Genomic DNA, 17,788 nt, shown 5'->3' with positions numbered 1-17,788 from the left:
TCACTCAGTACATTTCTACAGGACTTAAGGGAGGTCACACAGAACATGGTCACGACAAGAATATTGCCTTTTGATCCGTTTTAATGTGCAAGGTAAAGCTAAACGTGGCTTGATGAAGTAAAGAACATTTGGACATTTCCCCTGTATCACATTACTCATTACTCGCAGCGGCGCAGGACTAGTGTACGCAATTTCATTTTACAATCAAATAGGGACAAATTAAGAACTTACTCACTCAATCATTAATATTAACCTGATCCTAATAAGTATTGCACCTGTATAAAACTAAAACCAACTTTTTAAGAAATATGCGGGCATGTTGGCAGTAGGTTGGTCTCCATTTTTGCCTCTCACTTGAACCTCACAGTCCAGATATTGAAAGCCAATTAATTGTATTCATGAAAAATTAGGGCAGCTGTCATAGAAAACAAATAATATATTTTTTAAAATCTTTCTATGGGTGAAACAGTGACTCTGGCCATTATATAAGATTTGTCCCAGGTAAGGTTTGAGCTTCATTAATTTTAGTCTTTGGATGAAAATAAGTCCTGCTATGGATGATCCACTCAATCATACAGTGAATCTACCTCTAAAATACATTATAAATCATATTTTTCACATAAAGTCAGTACCTCTAAAAACTGTAAGTGGCTGCCATGATACGCATATACATTCAAAAGCCTTTTATTGTGATGGATGTATTGGAACAGGAAAAAATGGCGTTTTATAGTAATTCCTGCAGCATGTGTCATTTGAGATAGGCCACCCCCTAACAAGTATTCTATGACTCAGTTAGACTCACTTTTAAAAAACAAAAGTGACCTCCCCAAGCCCTCAACTACCTACAAAGTCACACAACAGCCTATTTTACCCTCAATACTGAAACCAATGTTATTTTAAACTTCACCACAAATTTTCTTGTGCAAGTCCAAAACAGCCGCACTTGCACTGTGCCTCTTTCCATTGTTGGAACCTTTTCGCTTAATTAAGTACCCTCATCACGTGGAAGAACAGGAAGATTCCCTAACACCTTTTGCAAACAACATAAAAGGACAACACAAGTTTCTTCCACATTTTGTTGATTTTTTTTTTTTTTTTTTTTAAACACTTCTTGTCAAGAATCAAAAAGTTCAAATCTGTTTGTTTTTTTGTTAGGGGGGTCACAGCACATCACCCACAGCACGCACAGACAACAAAGGTTTTCCAGCCAATGGAGAGTTATTACAATGGTGCCACAGAACGAGATCAACAAGTCAGGTCTCCATCTATCGTCGCATCTTTTTCTTTTCCGGGTTTTTCGAGAGGAGGCGGTGACAGGGAAGAACGAAACAGGACAAATGCTCTGAGTCTGACACATCCATGATTGGCGATTGATATTCACCGATGGCATTGGATGGTAATGGTGCGACTAAAGTGAGCAGTGGTGACAGCGAGTGAGAGGGAGAAAGGGCCAGGGGGGATTTGCGTTCTCCTGTAAAAACGGAGAGAGTGATCAGAGAACATTTCTAATTTGAGACTGAGGTGTTCAGGAGGGACTTCGGAGCTTGACAGGGGCGTAATGAGAGCATGAAATATCAAAGAGGCCAGAGAACAAAGAGATGACATGTGCAGACAGCTAAAGCAGAAGCGTGGGAGGGCAGGATGTTGGAATCTAGGTGGGAATGACTGTAAGCTGGTGGGTCAGTGATCCTCTTCAGGCTTTGAGGGCGTGCCACTGGGCCACGACTGTACGAGGGTGTCCCATCATGTCTTTCCAGTGTTTTACTTCTGCTGGGCCGCTTTTCCATGAGAGATAAATCTGCAGAATGGAGAGTAGACACACATCGTTACCTGCAAACACATTCTATCTGAATGATTAACGTCACAAAATCGTCTGTCTGAGTCATATATCCCCACTTCAAATCAGAAGCACCAACATTTCCAAAAATACTTGGTGCTTTCTTTGCACTTATCAAGGCTATGCAGATAGTCCAGCTTCGCAACAGCAAGGCAACAGAGGCAAATGAGTTTATTTGATTTGATTATATTACTTGAGTTCACCCTCGAAATGTTGAGAGTGCATCAGTGAATGTGACTGCTTAACCACTGTGCCAGCATTAAATGATATCAGTCTTATACGGTGTCAAAAATGAATCCACAGACTACATTAAAATCTGTCCTTAAACCAAGATGTCATTCTTAAATACAAATGAGAAATCTTCCAAACAATAAGTAGCCATAAACAAAAAGATTTGCAAAGACTGATACAAAAATATCACGCTGAGCTTTTTGATATGTGTCACATGGAGCACAATGCCACCTTTTAACATTCCTTAAAAGCATCCACTTATGTTTGGCTTAAATGGTGCCTGTAGGAGGATAATTTATCTGAGCTTCCTACAAGTCAATTACTGCATTCCTACATGTCAATTACTGTACATGTTTGTGAATAACAGCGGCTCTGCAGTTCATTCATGTCGCACACAGGGGGAGAGATGGATTGATAAAAGCACACTTTCTAAAGGATCTGCCAGCATCCTGTTAATAATGTGTGAATATAACTCACTAATGAGTAAAATTTATAAATGCAAAAAGATTCTCAAATTAATGAATAAATGTGAAAAGGGATTTGTATAAATTGTGATGTAACTGAATGGATTACAAGCAGCTTTTATTTGACTGTGAACAGCAAATCTTATTTGGTGTTAGCAGTCACACGACCACAGAAGGACTGTCACCTATCAGTCAACTGTCCCTTTACACTACTGACTTTAGTCTTCATAGTTTGTTTACAATTATCTATCTTATTTGTTTAATATTTACACACCTGATTAGTAAAATCACTTTCCGTTCATTCTCCTTAATGACCTTTAATTTGTTTTCATTTGTACTAATTATCTTTAATTGGTAGTAATTGGCTCCATAAGCCTATATGGTATTACCATACCATACAGGTATTACACCACCAGTTCATTTGACTGGAATTTAAAAATCTTCTTATTAACACCAGTGGAGCTAATGTTCCCCCATAAAACAGTAACGCCTGCGATCTGATAAGCCTCAGTGAATCCCACTGAGAGTAGCATAATGCAATGTCTAAATCTATTTTTATTCATTTGGCTCTTTTCCTGCCAGAGATTTGTTCCCAGCAGGGGTCAGCAGAGACTATATGAGTGTTTTGCCGCTCATGCTGTTGATGTTGTAGGAAGCCCCCAGAGGAGGAGGAGGAGGAGAAGAAGAAGGGGGATTGTTAGGAGATACCTTTCCTATGACATCATTGCGACTGAGCTTGTCCTTGTCCATGACGGTGATGATGATGGTAGTCTCCCGCAGCACGTGGGCAGGCACATCGAAGGGGAACGACTCGTTAAACACCGGGTTCAGACAGCGCTTCATTACCACTGTCTTCTTCTTCTCCACACGCTTGTCCTTGTTCATCAACCACACTTTCACATAGGGGTCTGCATGTGGAAACAGAATCAACTGGTAGAATTGTGACATTGATGCAATGTATGTAATAAAATATAATCCTATGAGAAGAGCTGGGCCACTTGTTTCACTAACAACAAAAACTTTATCAGGCTACATTTTTACACTGTTTTAAGCATCGTGATATCCTTTGTCTTGTGATCAAAGTTTACAATACTCTACTTTTTAAACAAATAAAATCCCTAACTTAATCATTTTTTTGCCTGCTGCCTCTGGCCACTTGGTGACTTGCATTGCCAAGACTTTATAGATTAAGCCCAAGTACACAATGACAGTATGTGTGTTTGGGCATAACTTGTAGCGCTGCTGAACAGAATGACTGACATATTTCACTCAGTATAACCTATATTGAAATGCATCTCACTTTTGAACTGCTGAAGTAGATTTGTCAAGTAAATATTTTCATTGTATATGTATGCTGACCTGAAGTGCCTCCAATGTCCATGGCTTTGAGGTTGCGGGCTTTGATGATGCTCACAGTGATGGTGTTGGCTGTGGGGTTGTAGCACAGAGACACCAGGAGGTCCCCTCGACTCCCCTGGAGACATCAAACCAGAAACAATCACCACTCCAGTGTCATATTGTGCCCTCATCTTTTGCATGCTGTGTATTTGTCTGTCATTTTTCTCCAATCCACCTGTCATCCGCCTCCATACTGCCTCTATCTCGACTCTCCCACCACCAGCACACACCACCCCGTCTCCCCAGGGACCGCGGCGACAGCCACTGATGACATCACCCATTACTTTCTGCCCTGTCTCTCCCCACCCTCCTTTTCCTCCTGTCCCCTCGCACTCACGCTGCCATCGCTGCAAGGCTTCAGCTCCTTCCAGAAGGTCTGCATGTTGGCCAGGTCTAGCTTGTTCAGCGGGATGGATACCTCTCCTATCGGGTCGTTCCTGCTGAACCGGTCATAATCGAGAACTTGGAGGTATAGCGTTCTCTGGACCACTTTTTCATAAGGAAAACCTTGAGACAGAAATCACAGAGATTGTACAACATGTAATGTGTTAATATGGACTCTTGTCTAATACAGTGTTCATCTGCGAAACACATTCAAAATCTTTTTAAAATGTCACCACTGCACCTTAACTACCTGCTTTGGGCTATTCTGAGCCAGTTGTCTTGCATCCCACTTTATCAAAGTGGCAAAGCATTTGAGAACCATAGAAAATGTATTAGCAAATATACCTCAGCGCCCCAATGAAGAAGCAATCAATACTAGAATACACGTCACCTGTCAGTGTTCATGTTTTGTCTTTTCAGCAGCTTCAGATATATTGTTTCAAGGCACCAAATATCTCCACAAACCTTCAAAGAGGAAGGTCTCATTCCAGTGAGGGTTGAGGTTCTTCCTCTTCACTTTTGTCTCCAACTTGTGCTTTTTATCCGGCAGCAGGTACAGTTTGACAAACGGATCGGAGGTGCCAGAAAAGTCCTTCGCGGGCAGTTCCTGGCCCTTGAGTATTTTGACAGTCAGCGTTGAGTCTTGGAAACTGTATCCAACGCTGAACTGAATCCGACCGAGTTTCTCGCAGACTGGGCCTTCGTGATCGTCTTCTTCTGAACCGGGAGACAACTGGAAGATAGCAAATCTTCAGAACTTGCAAATAACGAGAAAATTCAAGGTTAGAAAATAGCTGCTGCAAATCCTTTCAGCTTCACACTTTCCAGAGTTGCCAAGTTAAATATTATCCTCTAAAAAATGTAGGATTTAGCAATATAGCATTCATAGGCTTTTCTGTTAGTAATCCAATGTTAAGATTTTTACGGTCATAACTTAAAACCCACGGATAGCAAAAGAGTACACTAACTCCATGTGATGTTTGCTGGAAAATTATAAATCACAAGGAGTCCTTAGTGATGCAGCAGATGTTCATGTTTATACAATGTACACAAGTCATTTGGCACATCAATGACTTCTAATCAATATTGATGAATCACTGCTGGCAATATCATATGTGCACAGTGCAGTGTAAATGCCATAGACATGTTGAGACGATCTATATTGAGAAATTAGTCTCAATATAGATTTTCATAGCTTCAATTCATACCCAGGTTGGAATACATTTGCACTGGGATGACACAAAACACCAGGGGCACCACTTCCATGGCAACTGTGGAAATTAAGTTTGGACCTCGATGCTTTATGGATTAAAACTTCAGATAAAGCAACAGAGAAGACCCTGAGTCAATGTAATTACATTTCCAAGGTCATGAAAGCGATGGCAGCCTTGGCTCCAAAGACGTACCACGATACCTTTTTATTCTATCGGAATAAAACACCCAAGTAACAAAGCTACATCGCAATGACTACTTACTATGACTTTCCTATCTGCCATGCTTTCCTAGATTAGGGCTGGGTAATAAATCGGTATTTAAGATATATCAATATATTTTTTAATGAGATATGGAATTAGACCATATCGCATATATCGATATAGTTCAAATTTGCACTGTAATACTTGCTTCAGGCAAGCTGCTGATCGGAGCTAAATGCTGCTCTCAGAAAAAGACTGACCTATTTTATTTTGCAGGGTATCTTTATGAAGATATTTTTTATTTAAATGTGCACCTTACGGAGCTTTGTTATACAGTGTTTATGTTTGCATTTTATTGTGACTTTTCAATAAAACTACTCGTATTTGGCTTTGTCTTTGACTTAACATTTCATTTAACAGCTCTCACTTTGTGGAAAAAATATCAGGGTATATATTATATATCGATATTCAACCTAAATATATCGGGAAATGACTTTTGGTCCATATCGCCCAGCCCCACCCTAGATGTACAATTGTAATAATTGTCCATTAATCCCCAAGTTAGTCATGCTTCGTTTATTTCTACCTTGAGAATTATAATGCATGAGAACAATCCATCACCTCCAAATGTGTACCTGTTTCTTATATCTGTCCTCATGTCTCTGCACTGGCTTCTTGTAAGATATTGAATAGATTTAAACATTTTAAACTTTTAAAGCTATTAATGTTCTGGCAGCAGATTATTTACCCGACCTTCTCATCACTTACACATCCCTTCCAGAATCCATCACTCATGGAGGGAGTGTTGCTTTTTTTTGTAAAAGGAGGCCGCCCATCTCTCTGGAACCAATTACCAAATGATTGCAGGCTTTAAAGAATCACAAAAAAACCTTTCTGTTTTAGAAAGGTATTTGATGCCACATGATTTAATGTACCTATTTTCATGCAGGGTTTTTTGATTGTTTATTTGTTGGCTTAAACTTGAAAAGGAAATGAGGTGCATCATTATTATTGTTGCAAATTAGTAAATCACCAAAGTGTTACAGAAAGTCCAGATTGCCTGAAGTAGTTTGTAGCTGTGATTAATACAATGTTATGCTTCATGCTCACAAGTTCATCCTTCCAGCAGAGCAAAACCGCTGAATATTTCTTATTACCAGTGTGGCTCTTTATCTGAGTTCTTTGTGCGATATAGTATGAATCAGATAGCACCGCTCTTGAGAGACTGGAGTGCGCAGGGCATATTCACAGACAGATGAAACACTTGCGGAGCACCTGAATGGTGGCACCACAGTAAGAATTCAATCTGCTTGGAACATTACAGAAATAAGGCAGCTATGAAGTTGAGCACATGCATAATGCTACAGGTCACATGGGCAGCGTCTCTGGTGTGACCGGGGCATAATGTGTACATGCTGTGTGGAGATGAGAGCCTGATTATCTGCAGCAGGGGTTAGCCGCTGACTGATGGTGGCTTAGCCTTGTGGCAATGGGGAGAAATCTAGTTTCTGATGTGTTATCTGATGGTAAAGAGCTACTGTAGAGGCATTACTCAAAGAGCAGTTCCGCAAATGTAATATCCAATTTTACATTCTCACATTCAGAAGGTTTCCTCTCATTCTCCATGCTCAGAACTATCACATCTCATTATGCAGCCCAGACCAAATTACTTTCCATCCATATTCTGCATTTCTATTTTTCTTAAAGTCATCACGTCTCATCCATTACAAAATGCGTCTCTCTTGAAATCCAGGTAACCAAAGTCCATTAAACTCCTTGCAGTTTTGCACCAAGAGAACACATAAGCCACGGAGAATGTGAAATGTGAAGAGACACACGCACCCCGGCGGCATGAGAATCACACAAACATGACGGAGGTGACTGGCTGCATAAGACCAGGCACGACTTCCATCAACCTTCCTAACCTCTATCACCCTATGTAGTTCAGAGGTCAATACCTTAATTATAGGGCAACGGGGTCCAGGTTGTGTCAGGTCTTATGAAATATTGTCTTGCTGTTATAAAGTATGAATTTTAAATGTGTATAATCTATTCACATCTAGGAGACCTGTCTGACAGTCTCTAATAGCAGCGATACAGCTGTGCCTATGACTCATTGCAGATAAATGCATACAAAGACTATGAAATATAAAGTGGGACATTCTACACCATGGATCGTGAATTGATGTTGTGTTATTGTGGCTTATTGCTTATGTCAACTTGTTTGAAAGATTGTTTGACAGATTTAGTTTCAAAACAGAACCCTGTCTTATAATTGTTAAATCACTTACTTCTCATTCTCCTGTTTCTGCCTCATCCTGTCATTACTTTTTTATAAATGCTCAATAGTGCAAGATAAGTATTATTAGCTTCAGAGGGAAGATTGTGAAAGATATAGCCGGCCTTTTGGCAGTGCTGCCCAGAACGAGTATAGTCATTAAGCACCACCGCTGTGAGCTCCTCAGTCTCACCATGAGGCCCACATAATTACACAGCGCTCTTAGACATCTCTGCTCCTGTATTCCCGCGCAGCACCCACAGCACGGCATGTTCTCTTACCGCTAATTACCAAAGCATGTTGAATAACCTCTCCCACTGTCGTGTGCTGCTACAGGCTGGCTCTGCTGCTACTGGTGGTGTCTGTGGTAGTGGGGACTGACTAGCCCACAGGTGGGATGAGAGCCGTGGGATAAGGACACTCCTCTTGGGCACTGACAGTGTGGTGAGGACGTGAAACATCTTACCAGGGAACACTTGAGTACAGTGAAGTGTAGGCATGCTGCTGTCAAGATCCTTCATGGATTTGCTCTCTTTTAAAAAAAAAACAGTATTTGTATCTGGTGTCCCAAATAATGATTGCCAATGGGATATTTACACAAATTCAGTCTCATGGGGTCTCAATTATTGAATTCTATCTGCCACTCCGAAGCCAGGACAAATCAAGGAGATTGTCTCAGGAATGTCACCTGCTGCTAAGCCAAATAAAAATGCTTGAAATTAGATTTCTTCACAGTAGTGACCCTAAAGACTAAAGGCACAAACAAATCCAATCGTACAAGATCTCATTTCACTAATATAGAACAAAAGCAAGCTTATGGCACCATCACTCAGAGAACTACATCAAGCCTCTACTGATTTGCGCAAACCATAGACTGTGGATCAAAGGACAGAGGGAGGCTTGGCTTCCCCCATAGCGTTCAGCCTGAGCTAATGGAAGCTCATTCAAGCTAGCTACTTGGCTGGTTTTTGGAGACTGCTTCAATATTGACAATAGGGCGAAAAGAAAAATAGCATAAAGAAAAAATAGGACAATGTAACACGTGTTAAGCAACAGTGTGGGTAAAACTTAAAGCCTGTGGCCTATTTAAAGCTAGGGGAAAAATGTTTAAACGGAATGTACATTAGAGCAAGGAACGTCCGATGCCTGCGCCCCGTCCTCAGGTCTTCTGGAAGATGTAGGCTACAATTAGTCTGATTAGTCTTGATCTACAAACTGTGGCACAAGCACACACCTTCCATGAGCAGTCATTGTCGAGAGACAATTAAACCATAATCATCAACATACTAATTCATTTTACCTCCATAGGCGTTTTCTTTCACTCCCTCATCTTCCGCCTGGCGGAAAGTTGGTATCTTGCATACAAACAACGGTGCGCCAGTGCTTATGCCAGTAGTTAACATCGCGCACAGCCTCTTATTAAGCTCTCGGCTGGACAAACTACAAACTATTTCTCCCACTGTGAGTTAGACACTGTCCATGTCACGAGAGAGAGAATATATCGATGGTCACGCTCTAGCGCTAGTATTAAAGAGCGCCCCAAAACAGAAATGAAATGAAGTGACTTACCATGAGCATGTCACTAGTGACTGAATTGGCCAGATCAGTCCCAGATGAGTTTCCTTCTTGGCCGTGTCTGCGCCCGGCCTCGTCTGGTGTCTGACCTCTGGGGCTGCTGCCTGGTTTACCTGTTCTGCTGTAAGTGAGATAAACAAACAAACATTGATTTCAATCTTACAAACACACAAAATCAGGATGATCACGAGATTACTGAATTAGACACCAGCAGGTAGAGACAGATTTTCTTCTTGTGACACAGACACAGGAAGTGGTCTAGGTAATGTTATGGAAAGGCAGAGGAGCGAGATATGTTGTTGCTGTGGAGTATTGTGACATACCTGAAACAGCAAGAAAAAGGAAGGGCGAGGGAGTGCATTTATATGAATGGATTGTGAGGCAGAGGTTTTCTTTAAAACAAAAGCTTATTATGATAATCTACCCACCATATTAATGCAATTAAATGTAACTCAGGTGCAGCTGAATAAATTTGCATGTATTAATTATATGAAGGCTCATAGTGTCAAACGTCACAATTAATGAATATGCAAGAAATATTTGTAGTGAATATAAAGTACATGTTTTCTATTTTATCCAGTCTTAACTTCCCATGTAAAACCAATTATTCTATGACTTTATTGAATCATCATCATTACACAAAGCCACACAGATATATCGACACATTTTAACTTGCTATTATGTGAAACTCGCTTGGAAGAATACAAATCTGTGGGAGTCAGTTAGATGGAAATAGGGAGTTAAAGCTGTAAAATACAATAGTCACAGAAGATTATTTTGGAGAAGATGATCCGTAAAGAAAAAGATAAATTTAAGGTTTATCTGTTGTGCAAAAGTCAGGCAGAGGATTTGTCTTTGTTAGGGCTCAAAGGATTAGAATAAGGACCAAAATAAATCCAATATATTTAAGCACAAAGAGATAAACAAACTTGCATCTTAGTGAGAGATCAAGAGGAAAATAGAGGCAGAATAAGGGTCAGAAAGATTAAAGATAAGATTGGTAAATCTGGGATTCTCTGGAGCAGGCCAACTAAGCTGAGTGACGCGTTGCATGGGTCAGAAAATGGAGGCAAAACTGCAAACCAACACAAGCAGCAAGATGGGAAAAGGCACAATATTCACAACGAGGTGAAATTATAGCTTTTAATATTAACCTCTAACCCATAAGGGAACAATGTGTTACCTCAGAGTAATTACATAACACATGGCGGGTCACACACACAGCACCTGAAACAAGCGCTGTGCCACTGAATCAACTCCCACCAGCTCAAGTCCATCAAACCCGCTGCTGCCATTTTCATTATTTATGCAAGATAAACTTTCAACTCACTGTAGATAGAGTGCAATAGGCCATATGAGTTATGTATGAAGCACTGCAGTCCTCAAATGAACAGTACTGCCCCCAAAAAATGATATGTACAGTATTTTTTATTGGCAAATTTGCATATAAACTGTAAATTTCACAGTCAGCAAAAGGTCAGATAGGGAGAGAGGGAAGGGAATCTTGTGGTCAAATTGCTGTCAGTTTAAACACTAGGAAGACATTATAATGTGATTTGTAACATGTTTGTAAGTAAGTAACAGTAGGAGGAGGAGTAAGTCAAACAGCAGGAGTTTTCCATTTAAACAAAGGTTCTCATGTTTTAATGCTCACCTTAAGAGGCTGCAGCTACTCACATTGTTAGAAGCATGCTGTATTTCAATATACAATACATCTTCATTCTACAATAACGGCTATAACCTGGCATTCAAACAGATCGGCGGTCACAGTACAAGATGGCTTCTCGCGTGTTTGTGTATGAACTCACAAACACCATGACAATCCAGCCTTAAAGGGGCTAGATGCAAGTTGGCCATTTTATACTCACTACTGCCACCTCAGGCCATATGTGTAACTGCACCTTCTATATCAAGCTCGTGCATGACGGCTATTCGGGCCGAAGTGACACCTTTTTGAGTGACAGTGCAGGATTTTAGAGGCAGTTGTGGTGAACAGGTCTGGACTCATTCTACACATTAGGACATGGCTGGAACATGTAGGGGGAGGAAGATACTTAATTTTAACATTTTTAATCTCCCTATAGTCCCTTTAAGGCAAGGTTATAGCAGCAATTGAATAAGTCCAAAATAACTTTGTAGAATGAAGATGGGTGGAATTTCCCTACAAGATACAATATAAACCCAACCAGCTGCGAAAACGTCATTTATTAGTACGTTTACGGGACCTCATCAAGTGAGACGCAAAACATCCTCAATACTATGTACAGATGACGACTTGGGAGCCTTTGTTAACACTGAGAAAAAAAAACGTGCTGTACGTTTTGAGATATGTTTTAGCCTATAGTCCTCAAGCCGTCAATGCATAACTGTATCCTTATGACCCAAAAGGTGCCAAAGAGATAAACTATGTTATTTACTTCAGTAGTCGTAATGTCAAAACTGATTATATTTCCACGTGAAGCCTATTGAGGTGAGGAAAAGGTAGCTTATCTAAATGTATATTCGGATTACATCTCTGCTTTTGTGCCACTGTGGCTTTATGGATGAGGTCTCGCCACTGACTGTAGCAACCATAATAAAGCATATGCCTGTCAAATGGGTCTCCGGCGAAAGAGTCTATAAATGCTTACTTGTAGAAATGGCTGGCTCTGTGACAGCCCATCGAAGCCCACTAGATCAACTCCCAACACACAAGACTGACGCTGCCTGGATCTCTGACAGTCTGGGTACACAGAACTGTAACAGACTTGTTTTCCTACTTTTTCAGTATATGTTAAGAGAGTTCCCTCGCAAGTCTAGTGGCCGACTGATAATGGTTGCAGTTGAGAATCACAGCAATAACTCACCAGAAAACCTCAGCGCTGTTCACATAATAAGGTCTGTTAGGCTGAATATGATTGAACGCTTGACATATTAATATCACTGTAAAAGTCTGTTTGAGCGATTACCACCATAAACAGCTAGAATATCAGTTTCTGCATTATTAGAATCAACAAGAAGCGATCAGCTAATATAAAACAAGTATTATGTGAACACAAAGTCAGTCTATGTGATTCTTCTGTGCATCAGCTACTGTATGCACCACTACGCTTGTTTTCCCCATATTTGCGTGTCCTGTTCCAGAGGAGGCCAGTGAAAGCCCTGGCCACCCCCGAGACACGCCACTGCTTACCAACACACAACTGTTCCCAGTCTAGTTCACAACAGGGATTTGTATTTGTGCGTCAAGAAGAATACATACTTTACAATAAATCCAACTAGGGCTATTTAAAACATTCTTTCCTAACCCAATATTGACCATTACATTGAAAATGATCATGTCAAAGTCACATTTTTACACATCTGGGTCACAGTATGCAGGTGCACACCCGGCAGATGTTTGGCCTGTGTATGAATTGTTAAGCTGTCAATTAGGAATAACATGCCATAGTCTTATATAGCGCTATTCAACATGTTCAAGGTCGCTTTACAATTTCATGCATTATTCATGGACTCCTCATTCTCAGTGATGGTAATCTTGTCCTATTTTGTCCAGTGGCCCCTTTCTTTCCAGAATAATATTCAATCTCCTTGCCGTTTCTAGTCCGTTAGTTGCCCACCTGAATGACAAGCCACCAAAGTAATTCCGCATTCCCCCGTGATTCAGAGGGCATTATTGGGGCTGTCATGTGTGCGTCATAGTCGGCTCGGATTATCTCCCGCTGACATGAGGGGCAGATCTGAACCGGCCACCGCACTCTTCCCAAATCATCACTGCTTTTTGACAATGAGCCGGGCCGATGGGCATGGTATACCGAGGAGGACTCAACCAAGCAGACAGAGACGTATACCACAGGCTTGCACACCTGAATAACAAGCATGCACACAACCACACGGGACAAGGCCAGTCATAAACAAAACATGACTAACTCCAACTCTGACTAACTTTTTATTAGGTTGACCTTAAAAAATCTGTGCTACTTTATGTAAGAGTCTGAATATTTAGACAGTGGAAGAATTAAAGAAAACGATGAAAGAAAACATCTAAATTATGGTGGCAGAGTGGTTAGCGCTCCTTCTGCTCAGCAGTGAGGCAGGGCACGTACACATGAGCCTGGATTCTAAGTGTTTATTCAGTACTTTTTTCAGATGCCTTGTTTTTCTCTTTAAATCAGTGGTTTTAACTGGTGTGTTGGGACCCAAAATTGTGTTACAGCTTACATTACCGGTTGTTTGAGCCTTTTCCAAAAATGATGATTGTTTTTGAAAGTTAGCTTCTCTGTGCAGAAGGAGATGAAATATTGCATTTTTATATTATCTACTAAAACAGGGTAAAACTGCAATATTTATCTTTTTTTCCTGAAAATGATTGAAGCTACACTATTTGAGAACCAAAGCTTTGCATGACCACAAAACATCATTTTCCACTCTTTCTTTGTTGAGATCTGCATGTTAATGGCACGACTTTTGCCAGATGCACTTTTTTATGTAACTGCCTCCATTTATTCAGTTTTGAAATTGGCACACAGTGTGCACATTTTGCAACATGCACATTTTGCAACAGAAGCCTGTTATTTCCCATCTATGACAGATCAACTAAAGCTACAGTCAGGTCTGGGGAGAGGTGAGCCGCTCACAGCAAACATTCATTTGTAGTGATGGGCAAAAAATGTTCTGGAGCTTGTATTGCTCTTCTTGAAGCACTGCATTGTTTTACTACAGCTGGGGACGTGTCAAATGTCTCGAAGTGCAAGACTCTTGTTTCAGTAGGTCAAAGCGCCTCATTGGCTCAGAGCACTTTGGGTTAGTGATAAGTAAATGTGCTGCATTTCCCGTTTCCCATTTTGTATGGTGCTAGTTTTCTGTGCCTGGCCGTGGGAAGCATAAGGAGGGTGATCTACAGCAAATAGTGGGCTTACTGAAAAAAACAGTTTCGATCTGATGTCCTGCCTCGGGGCAGCAGAGCCGCCAGTGACTATAGGCCTCACCCACTGGAGCTCCATGGAGCACAGACAATCCATGTCACAAAAAATCGTATTTATTTGTTTGTATGTTGTTTGTTTGTGCAAATAATGAAAACGGCAGTCTGAAACTTCTATTGCACACATGGATTTGATCGTGCTGGTGCTTAAAGTTGCAGTTATAAAGTTTGTCCACAAGATGTCAGTGTTCAAACAGAATGAAGCAGCTCTGAGGCTTTGAATCTTTACAAGACTTTGTTTTGCCAGGAAAGCCTTCAAGTGTTACAAGGCTTCACTCGCCCATCACTATACGTTTGTTTAGTAATTTTTTTAGGTATTTTTCCACAGTAAAAAATATAACTTTGGAATCAAAAGCATTGATTTTATTAGAAAAATATCTAATAATATGAATGTATTCTGTTTTGCTTATCGGGTGAAATGTTGCGCAGTGTGGCTTAAACTAACTACTTCATCAAATGCTTTTTCCCACAGCCATATATACAAAAATCCACAAGTTATACTTTCCAACAGATACATCTGCACGTCGTCCTTTGGAGTATCTATAACTTAGTGGTTGTTACATAATTCATCCTCGAGGTGGTTGTAACCATAACAACACACTCAGGTTGTATTTTACACAGAACTGATGTATCCATGGTAACAGGAGCCTAAAAAAATATCATGAAGCTCTGCAAAGAGATGCACATTCAAAGTAGCAGTGAGCCCACGGGGCAAAGGAACTGAGCGTTTACAAAGGCTTTGAAACGAACCCCAGAACTTCCCTCGCCTGATCCAAGTCCTGAGTCTGCAAAAATCACCTCAGCACTTCATACTCACTACAGGGAGATGGAGGGGTTAAAAGGAGAAAGAAAATTACCTTAACATGACAAATGTTGAGGCTCTTAGTTGTCCAGGAATTATCCATCATAGTAGAGGTATTCAAGTATCGTCTACTGGACTGGGTTAGTTGAGTTGATTATTCTTATTTTTGTAGACAAAATTTCTAGCTTGTGTTTTTTCCACCATGTCTGAGGTGTTTGCAAACATTGTCTACAAAAATAATATTAACAATAATATTTAAAAAAGTGGAGAAAAGAGCAGTGGAACAATGTTTGATGGCGGGTCACCACTGGTGACACTCACTTCAGAGTCCAATTGCTTTTGTGTAAACTATAACTCCAGTATTTTACATTGTCAAATCTTCATTATAGTTTATAAAATGGAATGCGCCAAAAATCCCAGAAATTTTAGCAGTTTTGACAACACTATTCTACGTTAGAGGCGCTTTTTGGTCTCATCCTTGAACAGCACCTACAACTATTAGTGCATATTGTATATCGGACATATTGATGCGCTCCACGTATGCAATTCTTTATCTATTGTTGAAATATTGTAATTTAACCCTATGCTTTTGCCTAAACTATATCCTGATGCACCTCAATGCAATATAGCTGGGAGCCCTTCAGTGAGATTGGTCGTTGCTCCTCAGCTTCCAGCGGCTTTCAACAACAACTATTAGTGCTATGTTGTTAACCGAGCAGCAGCAGTGGATGGTAGTCTACTGAGTAAAATTGGTTTCAAGCATATAACAGGCAAACACAAATGAGCGTACGCATGCAGTCTTGAATAAGATTGAGGCTTATGTCCCAGGAGAGTGACATGATTGGATCACAGCAGGTGAAACTCAAAACCCTGACTCCTGACCCTGTGCCCTCAATCTACACTGAGTCACCTCGTAAGTGGACAGAGCAGGTTGTTCCTTCCCAAGGGGCCGTGTAGGGGGAGACCTTTTATCTTCTCCTGTATGTCGAGTGCTTTGTCTTCCAGGGAAGTCTATTTAAGGCTGATTAGGAAGCGGCTGAATGAGCAGTAAGAAATTAGCTCGTTTTGCCGGCTGATAAATTTAGATAGTGTGAGTAATTGCTGATGACGAGAGCGGATTGGAGTGAGTAAAAATTAAGACTTTGGTATAAAACACACCTAACACTCACAATGACCGCTTTACTTTTGATCATTATAAAAGTAATTTTCTGGTCCGAATGATGAAAGATTGAATTGTAATGGTTATGACTGACAATGAATGAACACGTTTTGCTCTTGCACAATATAAATGTGTTTTATTTGTGTGTGTACAGCAGAAAAGAAATGTTTTCTGTAAAGCTTCCTCTGGTGTATCATACCGTATAAGCTATATGCTCGCTGGATAATACATAAAGTGGTCCATTGGGAAATCTCATTGCTTTTCTTACTTTCAGCAGAGTTGACTGATCTATCTGTACGACTGACTTATTTGCACTGACGGAGGTGCTGAGGCAACGTTCCATCACCACGCCCCTCAACATCCCCCCAAGAGAAGCGAACTATAGGTGAATAAACATGGACCAGGGTTCACTACATGCAATTAAATTGACTGGGGAGGGTGAGATTAAGGCAGCAGGCAGAGGTGAGCCGCAGAACAGAATGATGAGCACGCTGATTCTTACTGAGAAGCAGAATAAGGGCTTCAGAGGCGTCGAGCCGCAAGAGGAAATTGATGAGAGAATGGAGAAAGGGATTGGGACACCAGAGGTTGAGGGGGGAAAGCAGATGGGTGCAAATATGAAGGATGCGAGTTAGCGGCAAGGCCACGCATGAGCCCCCCCCCCACATATAAACATACTGGCCCCAGTTACTATGGGGCGGTCTCATATGGGAGCGCAGACCACAATGTAGGTCCCATGTCTCGTGATGGATGAGGTTGAGGCTACAATGTCAGCCCACTCAGCGCGCACCATCAGCAGGGACAAATCACCAGTCCCCTCAACACGCACACAGGCTAATACAACTAATGGAGCTATCTACTGTTTCTGATGGAAGAAGCTCTTTGAATGGACTTCCTATGGCCGAGCTTGAGTTTCAACTGGTGCCGCCCCGACTGGCTTTTTCTAAATGAGTCTACAAGTAATTCCCTAAACTTGCAAACGCCCTGACATAGACGTTTTTCCAAGACAGAAGATTTTGTGTAAAAGAATATGTACCGGCCATTACCATCCTACTACCATGCTGCAAAGTAATGTGCTACAGATAAAACGTTAAACATAAGTTGGTGACAAACATAATGCACCCTTTCTTAACATTGCGTTGTGTTGGTGACTGGGTGCCCCTCAGAGCTCTAAACAGGAATTAAATGACACAAATTAAAAACATGACTTCGGAATAAGTTAGCCCAGAACTTATGTTATCACAACAATTTGAGCTGGATATTGGAGAGGTTTTGTCTTGATCTT

The 17,788-nt window shown here is 40.9% G+C and overlaps 1 protein-coding gene across 3 annotated transcripts in view; it reads right to left on the bottom strand.

Moving 5' to 3' along the window:
• Positions 1-1,154: 1,154 nt before the first annotated feature.
• Positions 1,155-17,788, bottom strand: part of syt7b (synaptotagmin VIIb) — a 95,529-nt gene continuing 78,895 nt past the window's right edge. For all 3 annotated transcript variants that reach the window (XM_079555683.1, XM_079555684.1, XM_079555685.1), the window contains 6 exons: positions 9,577-9,703; positions 4,780-5,047; positions 4,268-4,437; positions 3,892-4,006; positions 3,241-3,440; positions 1,155-1,798 (listed from right to left, as the gene is read on the bottom strand). In XM_079555683.1, coding sequence (XP_079411809.1) covers positions 1,694-1,798; positions 3,241-3,440; positions 3,892-4,006; positions 4,268-4,437; positions 4,780-5,047; positions 9,577-9,703 — 985 coding nt within the window. In that variant the 3' untranslated portion in view covers positions 1,155-1,693. The remainder of the gene's footprint in view (positions 1,799-3,240; positions 3,441-3,891; positions 4,007-4,267; positions 4,438-4,779; positions 5,048-9,576; positions 9,704-17,788) is intronic.

Source organism: Gobius niger (assembly GCF_951799975.1).
Source record: "Gobius niger genome assembly, chromosome: 4".
Lineage (NCBI taxonomy): Eukaryota > Metazoa > Chordata > Actinopteri > Gobiiformes > Gobiidae > Gobius > Gobius niger.
This window is presented reverse-complemented; position numbering and strand designations above follow the sequence as displayed.